Source organism: Oreochromis aureus, linkage group 12 (genome assembly GCF_013358895.1).
Source record: "Oreochromis aureus strain Israel breed Guangdong linkage group 12, ZZ_aureus, whole genome shotgun sequence".
In the NCBI taxonomy this organism is placed as follows: Eukaryota; Metazoa; Chordata; class Actinopteri; order Cichliformes; family Cichlidae; genus Oreochromis; species Oreochromis aureus.
In genome coordinates, this window is record NC_052953.1 from 31,755,564 (window position 1) to 31,775,815 (window position 20,252).

At 39.7% G+C, this 20,252-nt stretch overlaps 1 protein-coding gene across 1 annotated transcript; it reads left to right on the forward strand.

The window, feature by feature from the left end:
- Positions 1-178: 178 nt before the first annotated feature.
- cds2 (CDP-diacylglycerol synthase (phosphatidate cytidylyltransferase) 2) lies at positions 179-18,657 on the forward strand. The gene is made up of 13 exons (XM_031742832.2): positions 179-386; positions 8,157-8,299; positions 8,786-8,882; positions 9,614-9,711; positions 10,190-10,329; positions 11,705-11,763; positions 12,837-12,919; positions 13,033-13,120; positions 13,292-13,360; positions 14,188-14,340; positions 14,611-14,730; positions 14,843-14,946; positions 16,810-18,657. The coding sequence occupies exons 1-13, from the start codon at positions 315-317 to the stop codon at positions 16,946-16,948; spliced, it is 1,365 nt and encodes a 454-aa protein (XP_031598692.1). The 5' UTR covers positions 179-314; the 3' UTR covers positions 16,949-18,657.
- The last annotated feature ends 1,595 nt before the right edge of the window (positions 18,658-20,252 follow it).

Sequence of the window (20,252 nt, forward strand, 5' to 3'; positions counted from 1 at the left end):
ATAAAGAAAAAAAAAAGGTCTGTTTCTTGAAGCAATCCCTAAAGAGTTATGTGTTGCATAAATTGTAATAGTACCATTAATATTTATTCTAAAATAAGATTCTTTAATACCATGTTAGCATGATGTTGGGTAGTCAATAAAACCTTTATTTTGAAAACAGGAAGTGAATGATCGTGAATTGGGTGGAAAGTGTTGTTGACAGAAATTTAGCTAGGAGCTTAGCAGAGGAGGTGTCAGTCTCCCAAAAAAAAAAAGAGGTTGTTTGTGGGAGCCGCAGGACCTTCGCTGTTGTCGTCAGGTCACGACCCGCTAAGATGGCAGAGCTAAGGCACCGTGGACCCAAAGACACCGACCCTACGGTTCAGCAGCAGCCGTCAGAAGACAAGGTAACGTTGGCTTGGACTCAGTCCTGCCATTTAGCGGTCCTGACGCTAGCTAGCCACCTAGCGATTTGAAATTCCCGTTACACTGTGACTGGTGTGACTAAGAAAGGTCATGTCAGAATGAATAATACGGCATGTTTAAGTTTTACAAGGCAGTCGTCAATTTACTCTTATAACAGCAGCTTACAACGTAAAAGCTGTTAAAAGCATCTGAAAGACGCTATACAAACCATCCGCCAAACTACTCAAATTTTAAACTTGATTGGCTGGCGGTACACACCGTCTTCCTGTGTGTTCGTTCGATGCGAAAACAACAGCAAACCAAATGCAAAAGTTCAAATTTCATCGATTCTGGAGCTGCCCTTTTCACCTACGTTATGCCGATGTGTACAGCAGCTGATCTTGTCCAACAAAAACCCTTTAAATATATTTGAAGACGCTTTTTCTTGAATGCTAAGCAGTCTATCAGAAAATCCAAAAATAATAAACTTAGATTTGTAAGGCGTGCTGCAAGCTAGCCACATACGCCGTTGCACACAGAGGTAAATAAGCGATGAAGGTCTCCATGTTGGCCCTTTATGAGCTAGCAACGATGTTAAATGTTCTGCATCAACATTAGCTAAACGTGTTATTTTGTTTGTCTATTTATTCATTTATTTTTAATTCTGGTTTGTTATGACCGATAGCGATGATGTTCGCGAGCCCTGGTAGGCTAGGTGTTTAGTAGCAGTAGTTACAAAAACAACAACTGCTTAGCGTCGTAGACTGATGTTTAGCACGATATTATAATTAAGCTCTTTGAACAAACCGTTATTAAGTTGTTGCAGTCAGAGTGAGGGGAAATAAAAGCAACATTTATGACTTCAACATGGACGATGCGTGTCATTGAATGAAGAAAGGGGCGTGGTGATAGACGTGTGGATATCTAGGACGAGATAATTACAGAAAATTGGAGAGTAGCTGAAAGCAGTTGGAGAAAGTAGTGGAAGCATTAGTGACATCCTCACAGTGAGCCACACAGGCTAATGTAATTTTCCAGGGAAGCGCACTGTGACTGGTTTAACGTGTTCTTTATTATTTACTTTTTTGCCATGACTTGTTTAAGAGCAGCCTACCTCATGACCTTGAGCTTGCAGTTGTGCAATCAGGTGAATAATTTGTATTATTTTCTTTAATAATAATAATGCTACAATTCTGATACAAAAGTATCCATTTTATGTCCACCTCTGTTGAAATAATAGAAATTGACACTGACAATACAGAATACCCAACCAGATTATTTGCAGTTAACTATTTATCAGTAGTTTGCCTGAGCAGAACCAGGGTTTATTTGAAAAAGTCTAGCCTGGTGGAGGCGCACATGTGGACAAACATTTGTAACTCTGTGTAATATCACGCACCCTATAAGGTGGGGATTGGTGCCGTTTGGTTGATGTTGGATCTCGGGGATATCCACCCATAAACACTGATCTTACTAAGGAAAAAGTTGCTCTAAAGACAGTTATATTAGCTGATGAAATTACTTTTGTTGAGGTAGTTTTATGGTGGATTGCATAATTTGAAATATAGTGAAATTCAGTTCACAAGCACATGAATGCTTCAGTCTTTGATTAGGTTACATAACCAGTAATACTCCTCATGGTACAGCTGCAGTGCCTTGATGACGGCAGTAGAGTAAAACTGTTTGATCACAGTTGTCTGCTTTGGCTACTTTCCAGCATGGTGCAGCTAGATCACAAGCCTGCACTTTTGTATCTGCCTCCCCGTGAAGGAATCGCTCTCCTCTTGGCGTGAAAACCGTGAGATCCAAATAAAAATGGCCTTTTATGGCTGACAGAAGCAGCTTTTTCTAATCAGTTAGAGATTAAAGAAAAAACCCCAGATGTGCAAGACAACATAAAAGGGAAGGAGTGTTTATGTGAAAGAAGAGTCTATTTTTAACTCAAGCATCCTGAATGACGGATATTGTCTCCATAGAAACCAGGAAAAGGAGAATGGGCCTGTGTGTATGTGGATTCTTGTGTGTGCTTCTGCATTCGTCTCCTGGGTTTTGACTTCTGGGTGACAGTGCACACTAGTGACTGTTTCATATAATTTGAAGGGAACTTAATTAAATTTTCTAAGTCTTACAAAACATACAATGTTTTTTAATATATATTTGGCTGACTTGTAACAAACATGATGCAGCCAATCAGGGAATCACTATTTTGTTCACAACACTAACAGAAACATGTGATCCTCAACCTCTGGATTAAATCTCTCTTAAAAAGCTTGCAAACTTAACAGAGCAGTGTTTTGTTATTAGAACCTTTTCTGCTTTAAGTTCTTGCTCACAGGAACTATTTATCTTGAACCAAGTTTTTAGTTTTAATATGTTAGTTTGAATAACAGAAAAAGTAGGGATACTTACCAAAGTCAGTCAGATACATAGACCTTGGCCTGGGGCGTGGGCAGATGGAGACTATCAAGTTAGAGGAGTACTAGTCTGATATTAGTGTAAAAAGCTCAAATAAGTCGTTCTCACTCTCTAACGTGTGTGTCTGTGTCTCTTCAGTGTTCCTTATAAGTATTTATTGCATCTAATAACCTGTTACAACCAACTCCATTAATATTGTTTGACTTCATTTATCTCCTGGATGGTCAACTGCTAATGTAACTTGTGTATGAGGAGCAGTAAAATGAGGTGCACTTAGACTGAGACGAGGAAAGCAGAAACTATTATGACTTTAAATATCACACAGTGCTGAAGTTAGATTACAGGAGATAAATTAGGTGAATACATTTTTAATGCTTTTTATTTTGGTTCTGTTTCCATTTAACTGGTCATTTGGATTTAGTCAATTTATATTCAAGGATATATATATTTGCTACATTTTCTTTTATAAAGTTACCAAATCAGTGTTTTGAGCCTGATATTGTTCACGTCTCTTCCTCGCTGTTTTGGCAGACTTTAGGCTAAGGCAGGAGTGTCAAACTCCAGTCCTCGATGGCCAGTATCCTGCTTGTTTTTGAGATATCCCTGCCCTACCTGCTGCTGATTACCTGGATCAGGTGTGCTTTGCCTATAAGAAGCTACAAGGGCAGGTTAGTTGGAAAACAAGCAGGACAGCAGCCCTCGAGGCCTGGAGTTCGACACCTGTGGGCTAAGGTATCTGTATCTTGTCTGTGTGGCTAAGTAAATGTAGAACAAAGTGAAACTGAATTAAATAGAACAACTCACCAGCATTTTACCAAATGTCTGATCACGCTAGTTCATACTGTACTGATATCAATATCAATATTTGAGTGATGCATGCCTAACAAGAAGTATTATTATGTATTAAAGCCGGAGCCCGACTCATATAGATATTTGATGATGTAAATGTCCAGTATACCAGCTGATTTTTTTAGGACACATTGTTATTTGTTTGTTTTTAATCTAATAAATATCCAGCTGTAGTATGGATCATTTGCCAAATTGTAAATGTGAGACCAAGTGGGTGTCACAAAACCACATGTCAGCCATCTGCTGGGTGAATTTGATGTGACAACTCCAAGCCTTATTTGGTCACCAGCAGCAGAGAGGGCAGCAGGGGGTGAATGAGAAGTGAAAGAACAAACTGCCTTAAAAAAAACCTCCCTATTATTGGCACAGGAGCTCTAACCATCCATATTTTTTCAGCATTGCCGCTATGGGGGGATAAAGATCAGTCAGACCTTCATTAGCAAACAGATGGTTTTGAGAAATCAACAATATGGATGGAGATGATTTGGAGCAGTGTTTAGCCTCCCACACACAACTGTACACTGACAGTCCATTAATCATAATATGTTCATCTTAGATGAAGCCGATTTTTTTTTTCTCTCTTTTTCCATACACTCAGACACACCCTGAGCAAAATTTGTTGTTCGCTCTAAACCACTTCTCAGAAAACATTGCTCTGTTGCTTTATATTTCTCCTCTTGCACAATAAGTCAGTAACTGACATTTAGTATCCATCCGTCCATGTCTCTCGGGAAAGAGAAGGAGATTACGCCTCTGCGGTGTGTGCGCTACAGCGAGTGAAAGTAACATCTGCAGCACGATGTTTGTTGCAGAAGTTTGAGTGAGAAAAAGAAAAGTATGTTTATAGTGGTACCTACTGCAGACAAAAGAGAGTCTAATGGACCCAGACCAGAAAGCTAGTTACCAGCCACGAGCCAAACTCAGAACACTAAGCATTAGCCAGAGGTATCTGTACTTCGGAGCCGGGGGATCTGGTGATAAATCTGCCATTCTGACACTTATGTGAACATGGGAAAAGTATGCTTTTGTTGCGAAATCAGTTTTACCCCGGTTCTTTTATTCCTTGAGGCATCCAGAGACGGCACTGGAACTCAGTAGTTATTTTCACAAAACCTTTATTCATCTTTATTCATCTTCATTTAAGCATGCACTTCTAGAAGGGAAGACGAGGCCGGTGTCCCTCTGCAAAAATCTTCACCCCTTTGTTAGTTACAGCCAACTTTATAGGGGCGACCCCATCATAAAACCCCCATGGTGTGCTCCAAACTCTGTCTCTGTGTGTATGCACGAGCACGTGAGTGCCTGTGTGTGCGCGTACCCGTGTCTATGTAAGTGCAGGGCTCGCAAAATCACTAGCCCGACGTCCTGGGGCTAGTGATTTTTCCAGTCGGGCTACCAAAATCCATCTCAGCCCTGCCCGTCAGGCTATCATAGGAAGGAAAAATATATGTCAATGCTTTTGCATTTTCTTTCGCAAATGTAGCTGAGTAAGTATGTTATTGGCATCGATGAGCCACTGTCAATATGTGACATATTGAAATTGTGTTTGAATTTGTGCTTGTTTTTTGCTTTCACTTTCACTTTGCGATTGCGCGACCAGTGTGTAGAGAGCGGCAGTACTGATTGGTGAGTGACGATTAATTGCACACCAATTCCTCTGACATCGTCTTATCACTCATTAGCTTACTATTCAAACCTGACAAGTGAAATCTCCCACAGCAAGCTTAAACATGTGAGAGGTTGATTGCGCAGAGAATTGCTGACCGTTATGTGAGTGCATGTAAAAGCAGCAGGATTTATGCAGGTATTTTAGTTCTGCTGAGCCAAATAAGACAGGTCAGGGTGAAGGAGGGGCAGCCAATGAAAAAAGCCTACCACAAAACGGAAAAGTTATGACAAATCAGACTATGAGGCAAAAAGAAAGCTCAGCTTTTTTGGTTTCATGGACAAAAGAATTTATGTGGCTGGAATATGACGAGCTAAATAACATAATGTTCTGCCGGGTGTGTCGTGAGTTTCATTTCATTTGAGTCGACAAGCGCCTTTGTAACTGGGACCAGTAATTTTAGAAAGACCCCATCAGAACCCATGAGAAACGCAAGAAATGCATTATTGCCCAGTCTGCAATATCTTTCCCAGAACAAACAGCAATTGCAAAAAACATACTAAAAATAAACCAAGCACAAGAAGAAGTCCTGAAAAATCTTTCAAAAGCGTACTATGTTGCAAAGAGTGAACCACCATTGGCCAAATTTAGCAGTTTCTGCAAACTTCAAAAAGCAAATGGCCTCGATCTTGGTTCCACTTATCTCTTACCCTTGACTTCAGTGGAAATTTCAGATTCAGGATCTGACACAGACTGATTCATGTTCTACACAGTTCTTACAAGTTCATAGAAATTTCTGTTCAATTAGAAACAAGTATTTGAGTTGATGATTTTAATTTTTATACAGTTGTTGTGATTTGTATTTTAACAATTTTCTGATTAATTTTTGTTTCCGTTACAATATTATACTTTAATGTATAATATTGTAAAGGAAACAAAACATTAAAAAATTGCTCTCTTTTTTATTCGGGCTACTTAAATTTATTTTGGGCTACCAAAAACTGAAGAGGGCCTGCCCGAAGGGCTACCAGAGATTTTGAAATTTTGCGAGCCCTGAAGTGCACGTGAGTGAGTGTGCATGTGGATGTGTGAATGTAACAGTTGAAGCACTGTGTGTGTGTGTGTGTGTGTGTGTGTGTGTGTGTGTGTGTGTGTGTGTGTGTGTGTGTGTGTGCTGTACGTGACTTCCTAAGGGTCATAAAAGCCCATCTCCCTTCCAGACCACAGTTATCCAGTTACAAATGTTGAGACCCCCACCCAGGTATCCTTTGGGAATTTCCACTCAGCATTAACTCCTCTTTGTCTTACTTTCACAGTTCAAACTGGGGGAGGGTCTCCTAAAATCTACTCCTAAGTTCATGACACAGTCAGGCCTTTATTTATATCCAGGACAGTGTCAATTTCTCTACAACAATTCTATATCCTATCTAACACATTCCTAAACTCTAAAATAAGCTAAACATTCCTACACTTTCGATATGGAGGGAAATATGTCTCAAAGTGTTGCAAATGTGTCACAAGCAATGATTTGTACACATTTGTTACATTTGTACACTAGGACTGAAACACAGCTTACATTTGTGGATCTGTGTGAAGCTGACATCTTTAAATTAGTCTCAAAACTATGTGGGCATGCGATGTCATCTGTGCGTATCAGGCGATTCATCCACATGTATTTAAGGTTTTGTGAGCGAGCGAGAGACTTGATACATGTAGTTTTAGACACTTGTATGCACAGAAAGGTTTTTGAAAGAGCTGATGCAATTTTACATTATGCTCAGGGCTGGACAGTTGATTTCTGCCTGCGGCTTGATGAGAAAACAAGATGACAGCACACTGAAATGGACTGAAGTCATAATTACATACAAACAGTTTTCATGATTATTTGAAAGTGGGACTCAAATAGACCTGCAAAATGATGTTTTATTTGAAAGTAAGCCTGCACATGTCAGAGCTGTTTTTTCTCCTCGTTTGTTAAACAGATCTTAAAAAGTAAAACAGGTCTTATTATGAAGACTTCTTAATATTCTTGCATTACAAGTATGTAATAGTATGCATTATCCTCTCCATAATCTGTCCATTTGTTACCCACCCACTATCACCACACACACACACACGGCTCTTTTTCTCCTAAATCAGTAGCCTAGCATTACTGTTTTTGTTTTTACATTGTTTAGTTTTGATAGTTTTATAATACATTGGTGCTGTGTGAAGATGGAAAATATTACAGACGCCAGCAACCAACAAAGAGCAGGTCTGACAAGCTGTCAGTTAATATCTCACTTATTCAGTTTTTTGGGGTTTTTTTTTTTTTTACTGAAACTGTTAGAGAAGAACCACTTCACTGCTATTTTAAAATTGTGTGGTGTTTTCACAACCACCATCTCACCTCAACCTGAGTAACTGGCAGAACTGAAAACATCTGTGCAGGTTTACATGCTGTTAGTTCTAACCAGCCTGGTTTTCATACAGTATTGGTAATAAAGTGTTTGCGGGGTGGGGAGTTTTTAGACTTGCATATGTTACCATTTTGGGTACGATCGATTTAATTTTCAACTCAACGGTAAAGGTGGTGTCAGTCTTTTTTGTTTGTGTTACATGTGTCACAAATGTGTCATATGAGTGTTGGGCAAAAAGTACCAAGAGACTACTACCAGGTATTTTATCGCGTGACCACAGCACCAGCTCATTGCCTCTGTAAATATGTAAAAAAAACAAAACAGACATGCGTCATGTTCCTGGATAGCTCAGAGAGAAAAGGTAAACTCTCCTAAGTTCATTCTTGAGCAATGATTAAACAACACATATCTAAATGTTCTGTTATGGAAATACTAGAATAGCTGTTTTTCTTCCCTTTCAGAGCCACATCTTCCATTTCTTCTCTGTTTTTGTCTGTTTGCAGGGCTCGGACAATGAACTTAAGGCAGAAAAAGATGGGGTGTCAGACAGTGAGTCCAAAGTGGACTCGGGCGTCCCAGAGGTGCCGGTCCCTGCTGACGACACCCCTGAGGTTTTAAATAAGGCACTGTCTGGACTCTCTTCAAGGTATGCTGAGTATCAAAGGAAATATAAACGGCAAGCTGTTTGCAGAGTGTTTTAAAAGTATGACCGTAAAGACGTATCCTCTTCCTAGAGCCGGAACATGCTCGGTCTTGTTTATTGATATCGAACACCCCCATTGTCTCTGTACTGTGAGTTGCTATGCACTCATTTTAAACCCACCCACCTAAACAAGAGGCCCGTATTTTTTCTGGACTGCATGTAAGCATGTAATGTTGCCAGTGTGGAGGTGTCATGATTCACACAAAGGAATTCCTTGTCACATATTTGAATGATTTAAATCACTAAAAAGCAGGATCGTTTGTTAAAGGGAACATTTTGGCCTTTTTGATAACATAGTATAACTAAAAGTTTTAGCCCAGGCTCTTTCAGTAGTGCTTACGTTTAAAATACAACTCTCTTGTTGCTTTATTTATTTATTTTTTTTGTATTGTCATTTTGCCAGTGTCATTGTTTATGTCTTTTCTTCAGATGGAAGAACTGGTGGGTACGAGGCATCTTAACACTAGCCATGATCTCCTTCTTCTTCTTCATCATCTACTTGGGCCCCATGGTGCTTATGATGATTGTGAGTACAAACTACTGATATGTCTTGGTTGACTTGACTTGATTTGTCATTCCACTTTTAGAGCCATAGTTTGTGACTTGAGAAAAATTAAGCTTTTTGATACAGAATTATTTCAGTTAAGATGAATCGTGTTACGAATCAGACTTTTTCTCACTGAGTATATACAGAGGACGTGTTAATGTTCAGAGCTACTCTAAGCAGCGCAGTCAGTTAATTTTTAATGCAAATTAAAATCAAAATATTGTGGATTAAAGAGGATCCAGTCTCTCTAATCATTTGCAGGATAGCTGCCACCGTCATCGGGGAATACCCTGAAAATAGGCCTGTCAGCCATTTTGTGTCAGTAGGACACCATACTGTGTCACACACACAGAAACGCACACTGAGTTATGCTCAGGGTTTTCCTGCACAGAGGAGTATTTAGTGCCCTACAAAGAGGTTTAACAGAGCTAATGGAGAATCAGCAGTGTTGTAATAATGATCTTTTTTAACTAGTTTTGTTTATTTTGGTCTTATTTACACAAGTGTGATCCACAGTTTTGCTCATCAACACATTCAAAGACCAGAAATACCAGGAATATTCATCCGTTTCTGTCAGATAAAGTAACCGGTGTCTTCTGCTGTACTTTGACTGATCGTGCCATGTTTTCTGCCCAACCCAAAAGCCCATTCTGGTTTGCCCTATCAATATTTTGCCTTTGTGCTGCTGACACAGTGTTTTATCTACGCAGGTCCTCTGTGTCCAGATAAAATGCTTCCAGGAAATCATCACCATTGGTTACAGTGTGTACCACTCCTACGACCTGCCGTGGTTCAGGACATTGAGCTGGTGAGGACACAGACACACACAGTGTTCACTTGGCAAGACAAAGAATCGGATATTAAAAGCAAATGTCCATGTGGCTTCTTTCTTATTGTATTGTCTCATGTTTTTACTTTGTTACAGATGTCCTGAGGTTTGTTATCAACCTATTTTAAATTAGCAGTATCTTAAAGATTATATATTATAGCAGAATTACAATGAATCATCAGCGCTGTTTGATTTGTAGCAGTAGTGGTTTATAGTGTAGTGTAGTCCTGATATTCACTATGCCAGGAAACTGGCAGTGTTCCAACTCCTTGGAACACTGTTCTCCATGTACAGATGTAAACTTCTAGCTATCTGCAGTTTTCATGAAGAGAAGTTAGTTAGCCTTGTTGATTTATTTGTATTTATGTTTTTTCCTCCGCTGGCATATTGAATTCAGAGTCTGATTAGCTGCTGTGACAACACCATCAGATGTGTGCATTTACTCTAACCCTTACAGGTACTTCCTGCTGTGTGTGAACTACTTCTTTTATGGTGAAACCGTGACTGATTATTTCTTCACACTGGTTCAGAGGGAGGAGCCCCTTCGCATCCTCAGCAAATACCACCGCTTCATCTCCTTCGCGCTCTACCTGACAGGTAGAAAAACATAAAGTCCTACTGTAGATTCTGTGGTAACGTCATCATGCCAGAAGTTTTTCAGTAGTCACTTATAATAAATGTTTATTACAGTAGAACAAACTGTTGAACATGGCATAAGTGCACAGTAAATAAACAGACATTAGATAGAGTTTACATTGTCATAGCAACCAGAAGTGTCAAATTTCTTTTAACAGATGTCAGTGATTGGTCAGTCCGACTTGACAAAATACGTTTACAATCAGTGATATTTCCATGTGTCATTAAACAGTTCAAAGTTTTATTGTTGTATGCACGGTAAAGAAAAATGTTTCCCTGTACAATGAAATTGTTCCTTTACTATCACCAACAGATGCCAAACAGAAAAATCCACATATATAAATAGAATAAATGCTCATTTAAAAAAAAGAATAAAAAGTTGTAAATACTGCATTTGATAAATACATTAGAGATGAAAGAGATGGGAAAAATAAATAACTTTGCAAATAAAATAAAGGAATCTGAGTTGCAATAAGCTGTGTACATATTTAGAATGCTACATCAGCTGTATGTGCATGAGAGAGAACTGAGCAAATGTAGACAGGCACTGAGGTATGTAATTCTATTTTAGATATCTCTTTAATCTCTTAAGGTTGTTTCTTCAGATTTGGCATTTTTGGTTATAACCAATGACTTTATATATTAATACATATCATATTATTCAGTTATGTTATTTGAGTTTCAAGGGATGTAAACTAGAACTTGACTGATTGGCAGAAGCACACAGGCATGCTTTGATGGAAAAATGAGTCTCAAGGTTTTATATGTTAGTTAGTTCAAAGCTCATTGTTTCAGTTACTATGCTAACTTTGGATGTTCCACTTCCTGTACTTCTGTGTTAGTTAGTAATATATTACTACTATAGCTTCTTGCTGATGCCAAACAGGATGTGGGGAGGAAGGAAGCACCCAGACTGTCTTACCTACTAGATTTAAGGTGCAATTGAATGGCCCGTTATGACTTTGAGCACAAATGCTCTGAAGCTCGTGATTTGAAGTGACATAAAATGCAGAGTTTTGTCATCCTGTACATCTTAATGTCTTGCTTGAAGAAGCTTTACTGTCAGTCTGAAGAGTCCAGGAAACCAACAACGTCAGTATGTCTGAGTCATCTTCCGTTCCAGCCACATTTTCTCAGATATTCTTTGCTTTACAACATCCTCTCGTTTCCTCAGTCATGTAAAAAAAAAAACTATTCACTGCATCCTAAAGTAGGCATGCTGTGAAATAGGTCAAGCTAAATTTAATCACTTTGACCAAAGATGACCTTAAGGAGGTTTCCTCCTCTTTACAGATGCTGTTGGTCTGTGTCTTAATAAGTTGTCCTGTTGTTGCAGGTTTCTGTATGTTTGTGCTGAGTTTGGTGAAGAAACATTACCGCCTTCAGTTTTACATGGTAAGTGCTGCCCTGCATACTCTGTGCATCCTGCCTCAAGGCTACTGGCTTATTGATGAGGCTCACTAAAATATAAACCCTCAAGTAAAAGGGAAATTGGGTCAGAGACAGATCCTGCAGAAAAAAAACCCACTAGTACATTCTTCTTTCTATAATACACCACTTTGATTTGGCCATGCCTAATGTGCCTGTTATTTCTGTCAGATTTGTTTTGCTGTTGACAGGTTATGAAAGTGTTGTTTCTTTTGCATTGAGAGCAACTTTGACCTCCATTTTGTGGAGGCCAAATGCAACATATAGAATCATTTCCAGACCTGCTTAATCTAAGATAATGAAAGAATAGCTGTAGTTACAGTTGAATCAATAAAAATATGGAATTATGTTAAAAAAAAAAAAGACTTCCTCAACAGTTCAACATATATCTTGAATACGTCTTTGTCACAGTTCAATTCAATTCAATTCAATTTTATCACAACAACAGTCGCCTCAAGGTACTCTATATTGTAAGGTAGACCCTCCAATAATGCATACAGAGAAAAACCCAACAGTCTTTTTTGGTGACAGTGGGAAGAAAAAACTCCCTTTTAACAGGAAGAACCAGACTCAGGGAGGGGCAGCCATAGTTGAAATAATGTTGTCAATGTACCAAAGTAAAAGGATCCAGCTGTGTGTTTACAGTAGGATGGGTTTATGTTGAAACACTAGTGGTCTTAAGAAAAACACACCCGAATGGAAATACAGTAACAGTTTTTTTTTGTAACACAAAAGTTTGTAAAAACCATCTAAAACATAACCAGCGGGTACTAATACAATACAATACAACTTTATTTATATAGCACATTTAAAACCAAAGGTACACCAAAGTACTTCACAACAAGGTTAAAACATAACAAATATTTGTACCCTGTTATGGTCTTATAAACTAACAAGTGAGAAACGCTAGTTAAACAATCAATACAGATAAAACTCTTCAACGTGACACTGCTTATAAACAAAATTTACAGAGCCTGTGTCATTTTCCAAAAATGTATGAATTTAACTACACGTCATTGATCTTGTGCCCGTCTGCGCAGTTTGGTTGGACCCATGTGACTCTCCTGATCGTTGTGACCCAGTCTCACCTCATCATTCACAACCTGTTTGAGGGAATGATCTGGTAGGTTAAAGGCTCCCTATCCAATTATCTAAATCTAATTAAAATTCAGTTATTTTTCAGTATAATCCAAATATCCATACACCTGCCATGTAAACTGTTCTTTGTGTGATCAGGTTCATTGTGCCCATTTCTTGTGTGATCTGTAATGACATCATGGCCTACATGTTTGGTTTCTTCTTTGGGCGAACCCCTCTTATCAAGGTCGGTTATTTTGAACGTTTGAAGCTGCTTAAACCTGGAATGCAAATACATAAATGTTTAATGTTTTTAATATAATGTTTATCGTGAATTATTGATGCATGTAGCAAATCACCTAAAGGCTGTTGTGCTCTGTATGGTGGTGTATGATTTCTTTGATACTGGCTGTTGCAGCTGTCGCCTAAGAAGACTTGGGAGGGCTTCATCGGTGGATTCTTCTCCACCATTGTTTTTGGAATCATGGTAGGATGTGAATTTTATTTATTTATTTTTTTCCTTTTAGCTGTTAGCGATGTAGCATTCTGTAGGAGCTACTTGCAATTGAATATGCAAAGTGGTATTTATCTCACAATGAATTATGGTTAAATAGAGCAAAATCAGCTGTGCAGGGCAGAAAAACTCACTCTCCTCATGTCATATACCAGACACACCTTCCTGATTTAGATGCCCATTTAAGCTGCATCTTCTCAGCTCTCACTCTAACATGTTATTGCGGCTGCTTCCTTGTGTGGGTGTCTGCTGTTTTAACCCCGCTGCCACCCCATCGTTTACCTATAGGCCTCGAGGGGATCATTGTTCATCACTTCAGTTTCTGTATGTGTCATATTTCCGGGGCGTAATGAGCTCTGAAGCTTTTGTTCTGCTGAATAACACAATGTGTTTGTCTGAACTAAATTAAACATGCACTCATCACAAATGTTTGTGGCTGAGACTCACACTGAGGCTGATTGCTTGTTGCTGGCTCTGAGCTCTGGATATCTTTAGCTTTAGCCTCTTTGGCAGCTTCTTTAAAATGCCCGTGTTCAGCTGGGTGGTGGTGTCTTAAGTGTCTGACTGGATTTGCTGTAGCTGTTGTTTCCAGTCACAGTGACTACTTTCCACACTAATCACACATAAATGCCTTACTGGTGCTGGCACTGTGCACATGCATGCACAAACTCCTTTGTAACTGGTCATATGGGAAGGCTGACTGGCGGGCCGAGAACACAGGAAACCAGTCAGTTCTGATCCCTGTCCAGTTAGCTGGTGACAAGTGACATGGTTGAAGTGTAACTTTGCTCTCCTCTCAGCTCTCCTACGTCATGGCTGGCTGTCGCTACTTTGTGTGTCCGGTGGAGTTCAACAACGACTCCAACAGCTTCCAGGTGGATTGTGAGCCATCAGAGCTGTTTCAGCTCCAGGACTACGCCCTGCCCAGTATGCTGGAGTCTGTCACTGGTTGGGTAAGAGTCAGTTTCTGTTGCTGTTCGTTTGCCAGTATTTAGGCTTTTTACAGTCCTCTCACCAACACATTAAAAGTATGCAGAGCTTGTAGAATTTTATTGAACACCGCTAAAGGAAACCTTATAGCCTGTTACAGCTTGGAACACAGTATACAAAGTTTTATACCCACCTAGAGAAAACATAAAGCAATATCTTATTAAAACTGTCAGGACCAAGTTGTTAGTTTCAACAACACTGGATGTTGTAACGTGTCCTCTTTGTTTCCACAGACCACAGTGTGCCTGTATCCATTCCAGATCCACAGCATTGCCCTCTCCTCCTTTGCCTCCATCGTGGGACCCTTCGGTGGCTTCTTTGCTAGCGGCTTCAAGAGAGCTTTCAAAATCAAGGTATGGATGTGGACCAACAGGACCTATTCACCACACATAAGGTGGATGTGGCCTACCACATGATTATCAGGCAGTGTTGTGTTGCTTAAGCCATTGTGTCATCTTCTTTCAGGATTTTGCAAACACCATCCCAGGTCATGGAGGTATTATGGACAGATTTGACTGCCAGTACCTCATGGCCACATTTGTTAATGTCTACATTGCTAGCTTCATTAGGTAAGCATAAATTTCCCATATGAAGTTTAAAATATAATGTATTTCATCTTGCTTTTTGTCAGTCTTTGTCCTCTTTGTGTTGCTGAAGCAGCGTTTGAGCTTGTAATAAAACCTAATAATAGTTTAGTGTAAGCTAATGTTCACCATCTGCACAGACTGAAGGGATAGTTTCTGTGAAGTGGGGTTGTATAAGCCACATCTGGGGGAAATTGCAAATCTTGATTTGTCAGTTTCAACTTTTGTGGATACAGTGAACGTTACAGACATAGACCACAGCCTTACATTTAATAGCCTATTGGGCTAATAACTAGACGAGGAACAGAAGATCAGGAGAAATAACAGCCCTACATGATGAATTTATCTGTGGTGTGAGGAGAATCAGTGGTCTTAGTGACTGCTAACATTAGTTAATGTGGGCTTATTAAGCAGTACTGTACAGTTGGCTCTCTATGTTTGGAAGCTTACTACTCTTAGCTTCCAAAAACACAAGAAAAATGCATTCACATGAAGGGCTTCTCACTCCTACTAAGGAGTCTGCAATAAGGTGCTCAATATTTACAGTGTATTATCAGTATTTAATAAAACTATTTGCATGATAGATATGGGCGTCTTCAAACCTTCAGGCTCAACTTCTAACTACCACTGATGCTATTTAAACAAAACTCTCAGTTCAAATAGCAAACTGTCAGGAGCGCGCGGTGAGGAGAGGGCTGAGGTCAGTGTCAGCTGGAGTTTAAGGGTGTTTTCACATCTGCGGTGTATAATCCGTTTAAATCAAACTGGTTTGTTTCTCGGTGCGGTTAATTTATGCCATGTTTGTATTCTGTATGCAGCAATGGCCTTGCAACTAGCCGTAAAATAAATGTAAATTCTCCATGTTCTCCAGTAGTCAGGAACACAGCAGCCTCTTGCTGTGTTTACTTTTGTTTCTCCTGCCCCAGACACCTGACCAATGAGCAGACTGAACATTCTCAGCTGATTTGTAGGACACGTTTTGGTTCGCTTAGAGTTCAGTTAAATTTTTCTCTGTGTGAAAACAAACTAGACAATAAAAGAAAAAAATAAACAACAGGGGGAAAACTACAAGTTTACAAAAAGAAAAAAAGAACTACAGGTGTGAAAACCCTCTAAGATGGTTGTGTCCATCAAGGGGTCCAGTCCAGAGACTTGAACTTAACCAATCAGCAGACTCCATCTCTGCACACTCCGCACATACACCCACACAAATCTTGAGGCAAACTGAAAATCACACGGTGAGCATGGATCATAACACATGGCATCACCTGACATGAATCAACAGGTCTCTGCAGTTTTCATACTGTACTGTTTACATCCTGTTACTGTATGTACAGAGTAGAATAAGTCTCCTGTGACATATAAACATGCTAAAGAAAAACTGGTTGATCACCACTTTAAATGCACATGTTTTCATCTAAAGGTTGACCTTAATATCTTTGCAGAACAATTAAAAAAAGTCATACTAGTTTTATCTTGTATATGAATTTAGATAAGTGTCATATGCTAGTTGGTCTATAATTGTATGTTCAGTGGTTTCTTCGCAAGTTTCTGAAAGACTCATCTGTCTCAAATCGACATGTTACTAATCAACCAACCCAGTGTATTTCCACTGGTTGGGCAGATGACCCATAAGCCAAAGTCCACTGCAGAGGCCAGTCTTTGAGTCTCAACCCACTCCCTCCCCACACCAAACCTGCTTTTCTGTCCGCACTCTGCACTGCATTTAAAATAACTCTTATAAGTTGTGTCCCCACCTTTTTTAAAAAAAATTTTTTTTTAATGCAGTGTTTTCTGGATAAAACTTTAAGTACATTTGTGTTTAAGCATTTCTCCACCTTCTCTCAGGGGCCCTAACCCCACCAAGGTGATCCAGCAGCTCTTGGCCCTCCGTCCCGATCAGCAGCTCTATATCTTCAATTCCCTGAAGGCTCACCTGACCGAGAAAGGCCTGCTGCCAGCGCTGGAGGAGGCCGCTGCAGCTTAGAGCCTCCAACAAACACAGCTAGCTCGCCCTAAGAGGAGGGGAGAGACGGGAGAGGAGGTTAGCGGCACCCAGGGAGCCCCGCGCACCCCTGGAGCTCTGGGAAGACTCAGTGCTTTTGCGTGAGCGAGAACACATCCAAGAAAAACAAACCGAAAACCACAAAATCGACAGCCTTGGGTCATTCCATTTCATGTGGGAGTCATGCTTGTCTGTGTTCCTACAGTCTGTGAATCATGTTTCTGACACCAGTGTTTTCAGGTTGAGTTTGTGAATTACTGTACTTTTACACATTTCCATTACCGTCAACCTCTATCTATTTACACTGTTAAACAAAATGTTGGTTTGCTGTACATTTCTACCTGTACACACAATATCCTCTATATATACCTTATTATTAATGTGTATCGATATTTTATTGTTCTTTTTTATTATTTCAATGCACTGCTCTCAGCGCTGTTACTCACTGTATTCTTACTTCTGCTGCACCCTCCCTCTAATTTAAGGGTAATTTTCTTTATTGTGAGTTTTTCTATTTATAAATAGATGTTTTTATATTTGGTATGGTTCTATTATATCTTAATGTTGTCTTTTTTTCTTTCTTTTTAAAAAAATTCAGGCTAAATTCACCATTGCCATCTGCCATGTACATTTTTTGTGTTTTTTCTGCCATTCATCAAAGCCTCTCATGCTTGGCCAAATCTTTAAGACGTTATTGTGCCGAAATCAAAGGTGAATGACTAAATTAGACTTGAAGGGGACCTCTAATGCTTTGTTCCAGCTCTCCACTTTTGTTCTTGGATGGTACCAGAGGAGCTTTGCGTGATTCACAATTCCTTATTTGTCCTACCCCGGGCCTTGGTGCAGCTCCTCAGTTCATCCTCGGAAACGAGTTGTTTCAGCTTCCTTCCCTTTTAAACTTTCTTCTGATTGGCCGCCGCGCATAAACAGACTTGATATCACACAGAGCCAAGAATAGGGGGGGAAAATAAGCTTTCTAAAGCCAGACAGCTCCCAGAGATTGCACATGCACTGACCTCATGTTTGAAAGGTTAGCCATGGTTGTTAATATGAGCGTCCACCATTTTGTGTGTGTGTGTGTGTGTGTGTGTGTGTGTGTGTGTGTGTGTGTGTGTGTGTGTGATAACAAATAAAGGAAAGCAGCACAGGTCCACCTTAGGTCCATCAAGTCTTTGAGTTCAGCTATTGGTGGTTTTGTGTTTAGGGAGCATAAAAGCTGTGCTATCTTCTTGTTGCTGTTCAGCAGAAATGATGTCACAAATAGAGCTGGCTGTGTTCGTTTTACATATATTTTTTTTTTTAAATTTTTGCGGCCCGTTGCTTGTTGACTGTAAGGCACAGAGGGATTGTTGCATTATGGCTACTTCCTCTGACAGCTGGAATGTGTAACAGTGCCACAGTTGGGGTTTCTACACTGCCATCAGCTGCTTGTGCGTGCTTTGATGTCACTGTTTTTCACCGCTTGAGCGCAGCACAAACGGCACATCGATACAGACTGATCAACTTGATTTATTTGTGGCCTGTTGCCGTCTCATTGGGTGAAACTTTGGCCAATACAATCCGTTATTGTGTACGTATTGCAGTTCATTCCCTGGGGTTTTCCAGTGGCAGCTTTCATTGTTTTTGCCACTTTCAAATGTGTGTTTGTGTGTATTGGATTTAACGATAAAATATAAAAGCTGGGACTTCATCAAAGTTGGCTTCTTTTCTGATTTCACACACAATCTGGGGATGTTGACTTGCCACCACATCATTGTTTTTATTAAACCTGCCAGACATTGACTCGTGCTCTTGAGCATTTCGTAATCTCCAGACAGATTTTGGCGGAATAAAGTGGGCCTTTGAGTCAGGGATCCGCTGCTAAGATGCATTGTGGGAATTGTCTGGCTGTTTCGCCCTCGGCTTTTCCACTTTTTCTTCCACTGTGCTGAGTTATTAAAGTTCACAGACAGATGGAAAGTTAATCCACTCAGATTACAGGTGGTTGTTCAGGTGAGAGGCCTTGAAGACAAAAGATTTGGATGGTGTTTGTACACATTCATTGTTTTGTTTCATGTCTGTACTCATAGGACAAAACAGCAATATGAACATTCATGCAGTAGTCAGTGTAGCAGGGATATGATCATGGACAGTAAGAAACACATACTATTTATATTATTTATATATAAATATTTATTTATGTTGTCTGTGTGACAGCACGTCTCTATGCTAGCCATAGAAATCAGCTGATACAATAAACGACTGCTTTATTTTACCTTAAATTTCCTCTGATCTGATACTTCAAAAAAAGAAAAGTTACATTTATAAGCAAAGCACTTTTTTGCTCCCCAGATTTAGATTGTGGCAATCAATTTATAGAAAGGTGACCTTTTCCCCCATAGGAGCCATTGTGTAAACCCAGGCATGGCTTCATGTGTTGTGTCATTCCATTCATGATTTCCATGCCACATCCAGCCACTCTCCGTCTTTCTGAAGATGTTTTATTTAAGCAAACCTTTTTGAAAGTTACTATATTATACATTTATTAAGAGGCTGTTTAGGAAGACTATTTTGAGTGTTCTTTAGTATTTTTCTTAGAGGAATATTGAAAGTATTATTATTATTATTATTATTATTGTTGCCATATAGGAAAAAGTGTAGAGATGACAGAAAGGCGTTTTCTTGCTGTGGCTTTATTGGTACATTTGGGTGTTTTTATTTAACCTTTTTCCCGATAGCCGTTGTATGTTCACTTCTGCGTGGAGTGCGACTTGAATCAGTGTGGATACTCATTCTAGTAGGTTCCAGGTAGCTAGTGTCGCAGCAGAAATAGATATCTTGCAGGGTTTTTTGTTTTGTTTTGTTTTAGCCTCACTGTCTCGTTGTCCTTCGACGGTTCGGGTTTTTAAGCCTGCAGCTCTGTACTGCCATTTCACTGCCTGGTGTTCCCGACGGCCACTAGAGAGAGCTGGAGCTCCTGTGCTGGGTGGATGGGTTTGACCCTTTCTGACTGCTGCTTGATACATTCCAGTACCCCCTAAAGTTGAGATTTGCTCACAAGCAGGTCATTTTTAAGAGATAATCATGACACTTTCAGAGAGAAACCTGATTTTTGTTGTTTTTTTCCTCTTCCCCTGTTTTCAGGGCACCTACAGTAGGATACACCTCTGTGCTACTTTTAATCAAGACAGTGCCACTTTGCTTTTGTCCATCCTGCTCAGTCAGGAGTCTCTTTGAAATAAAAAAAAAAGGAATGTATGGGAGAGATGTGTCTGTCCCACATGCTGTGTAGACTCCCCTCCTGCCT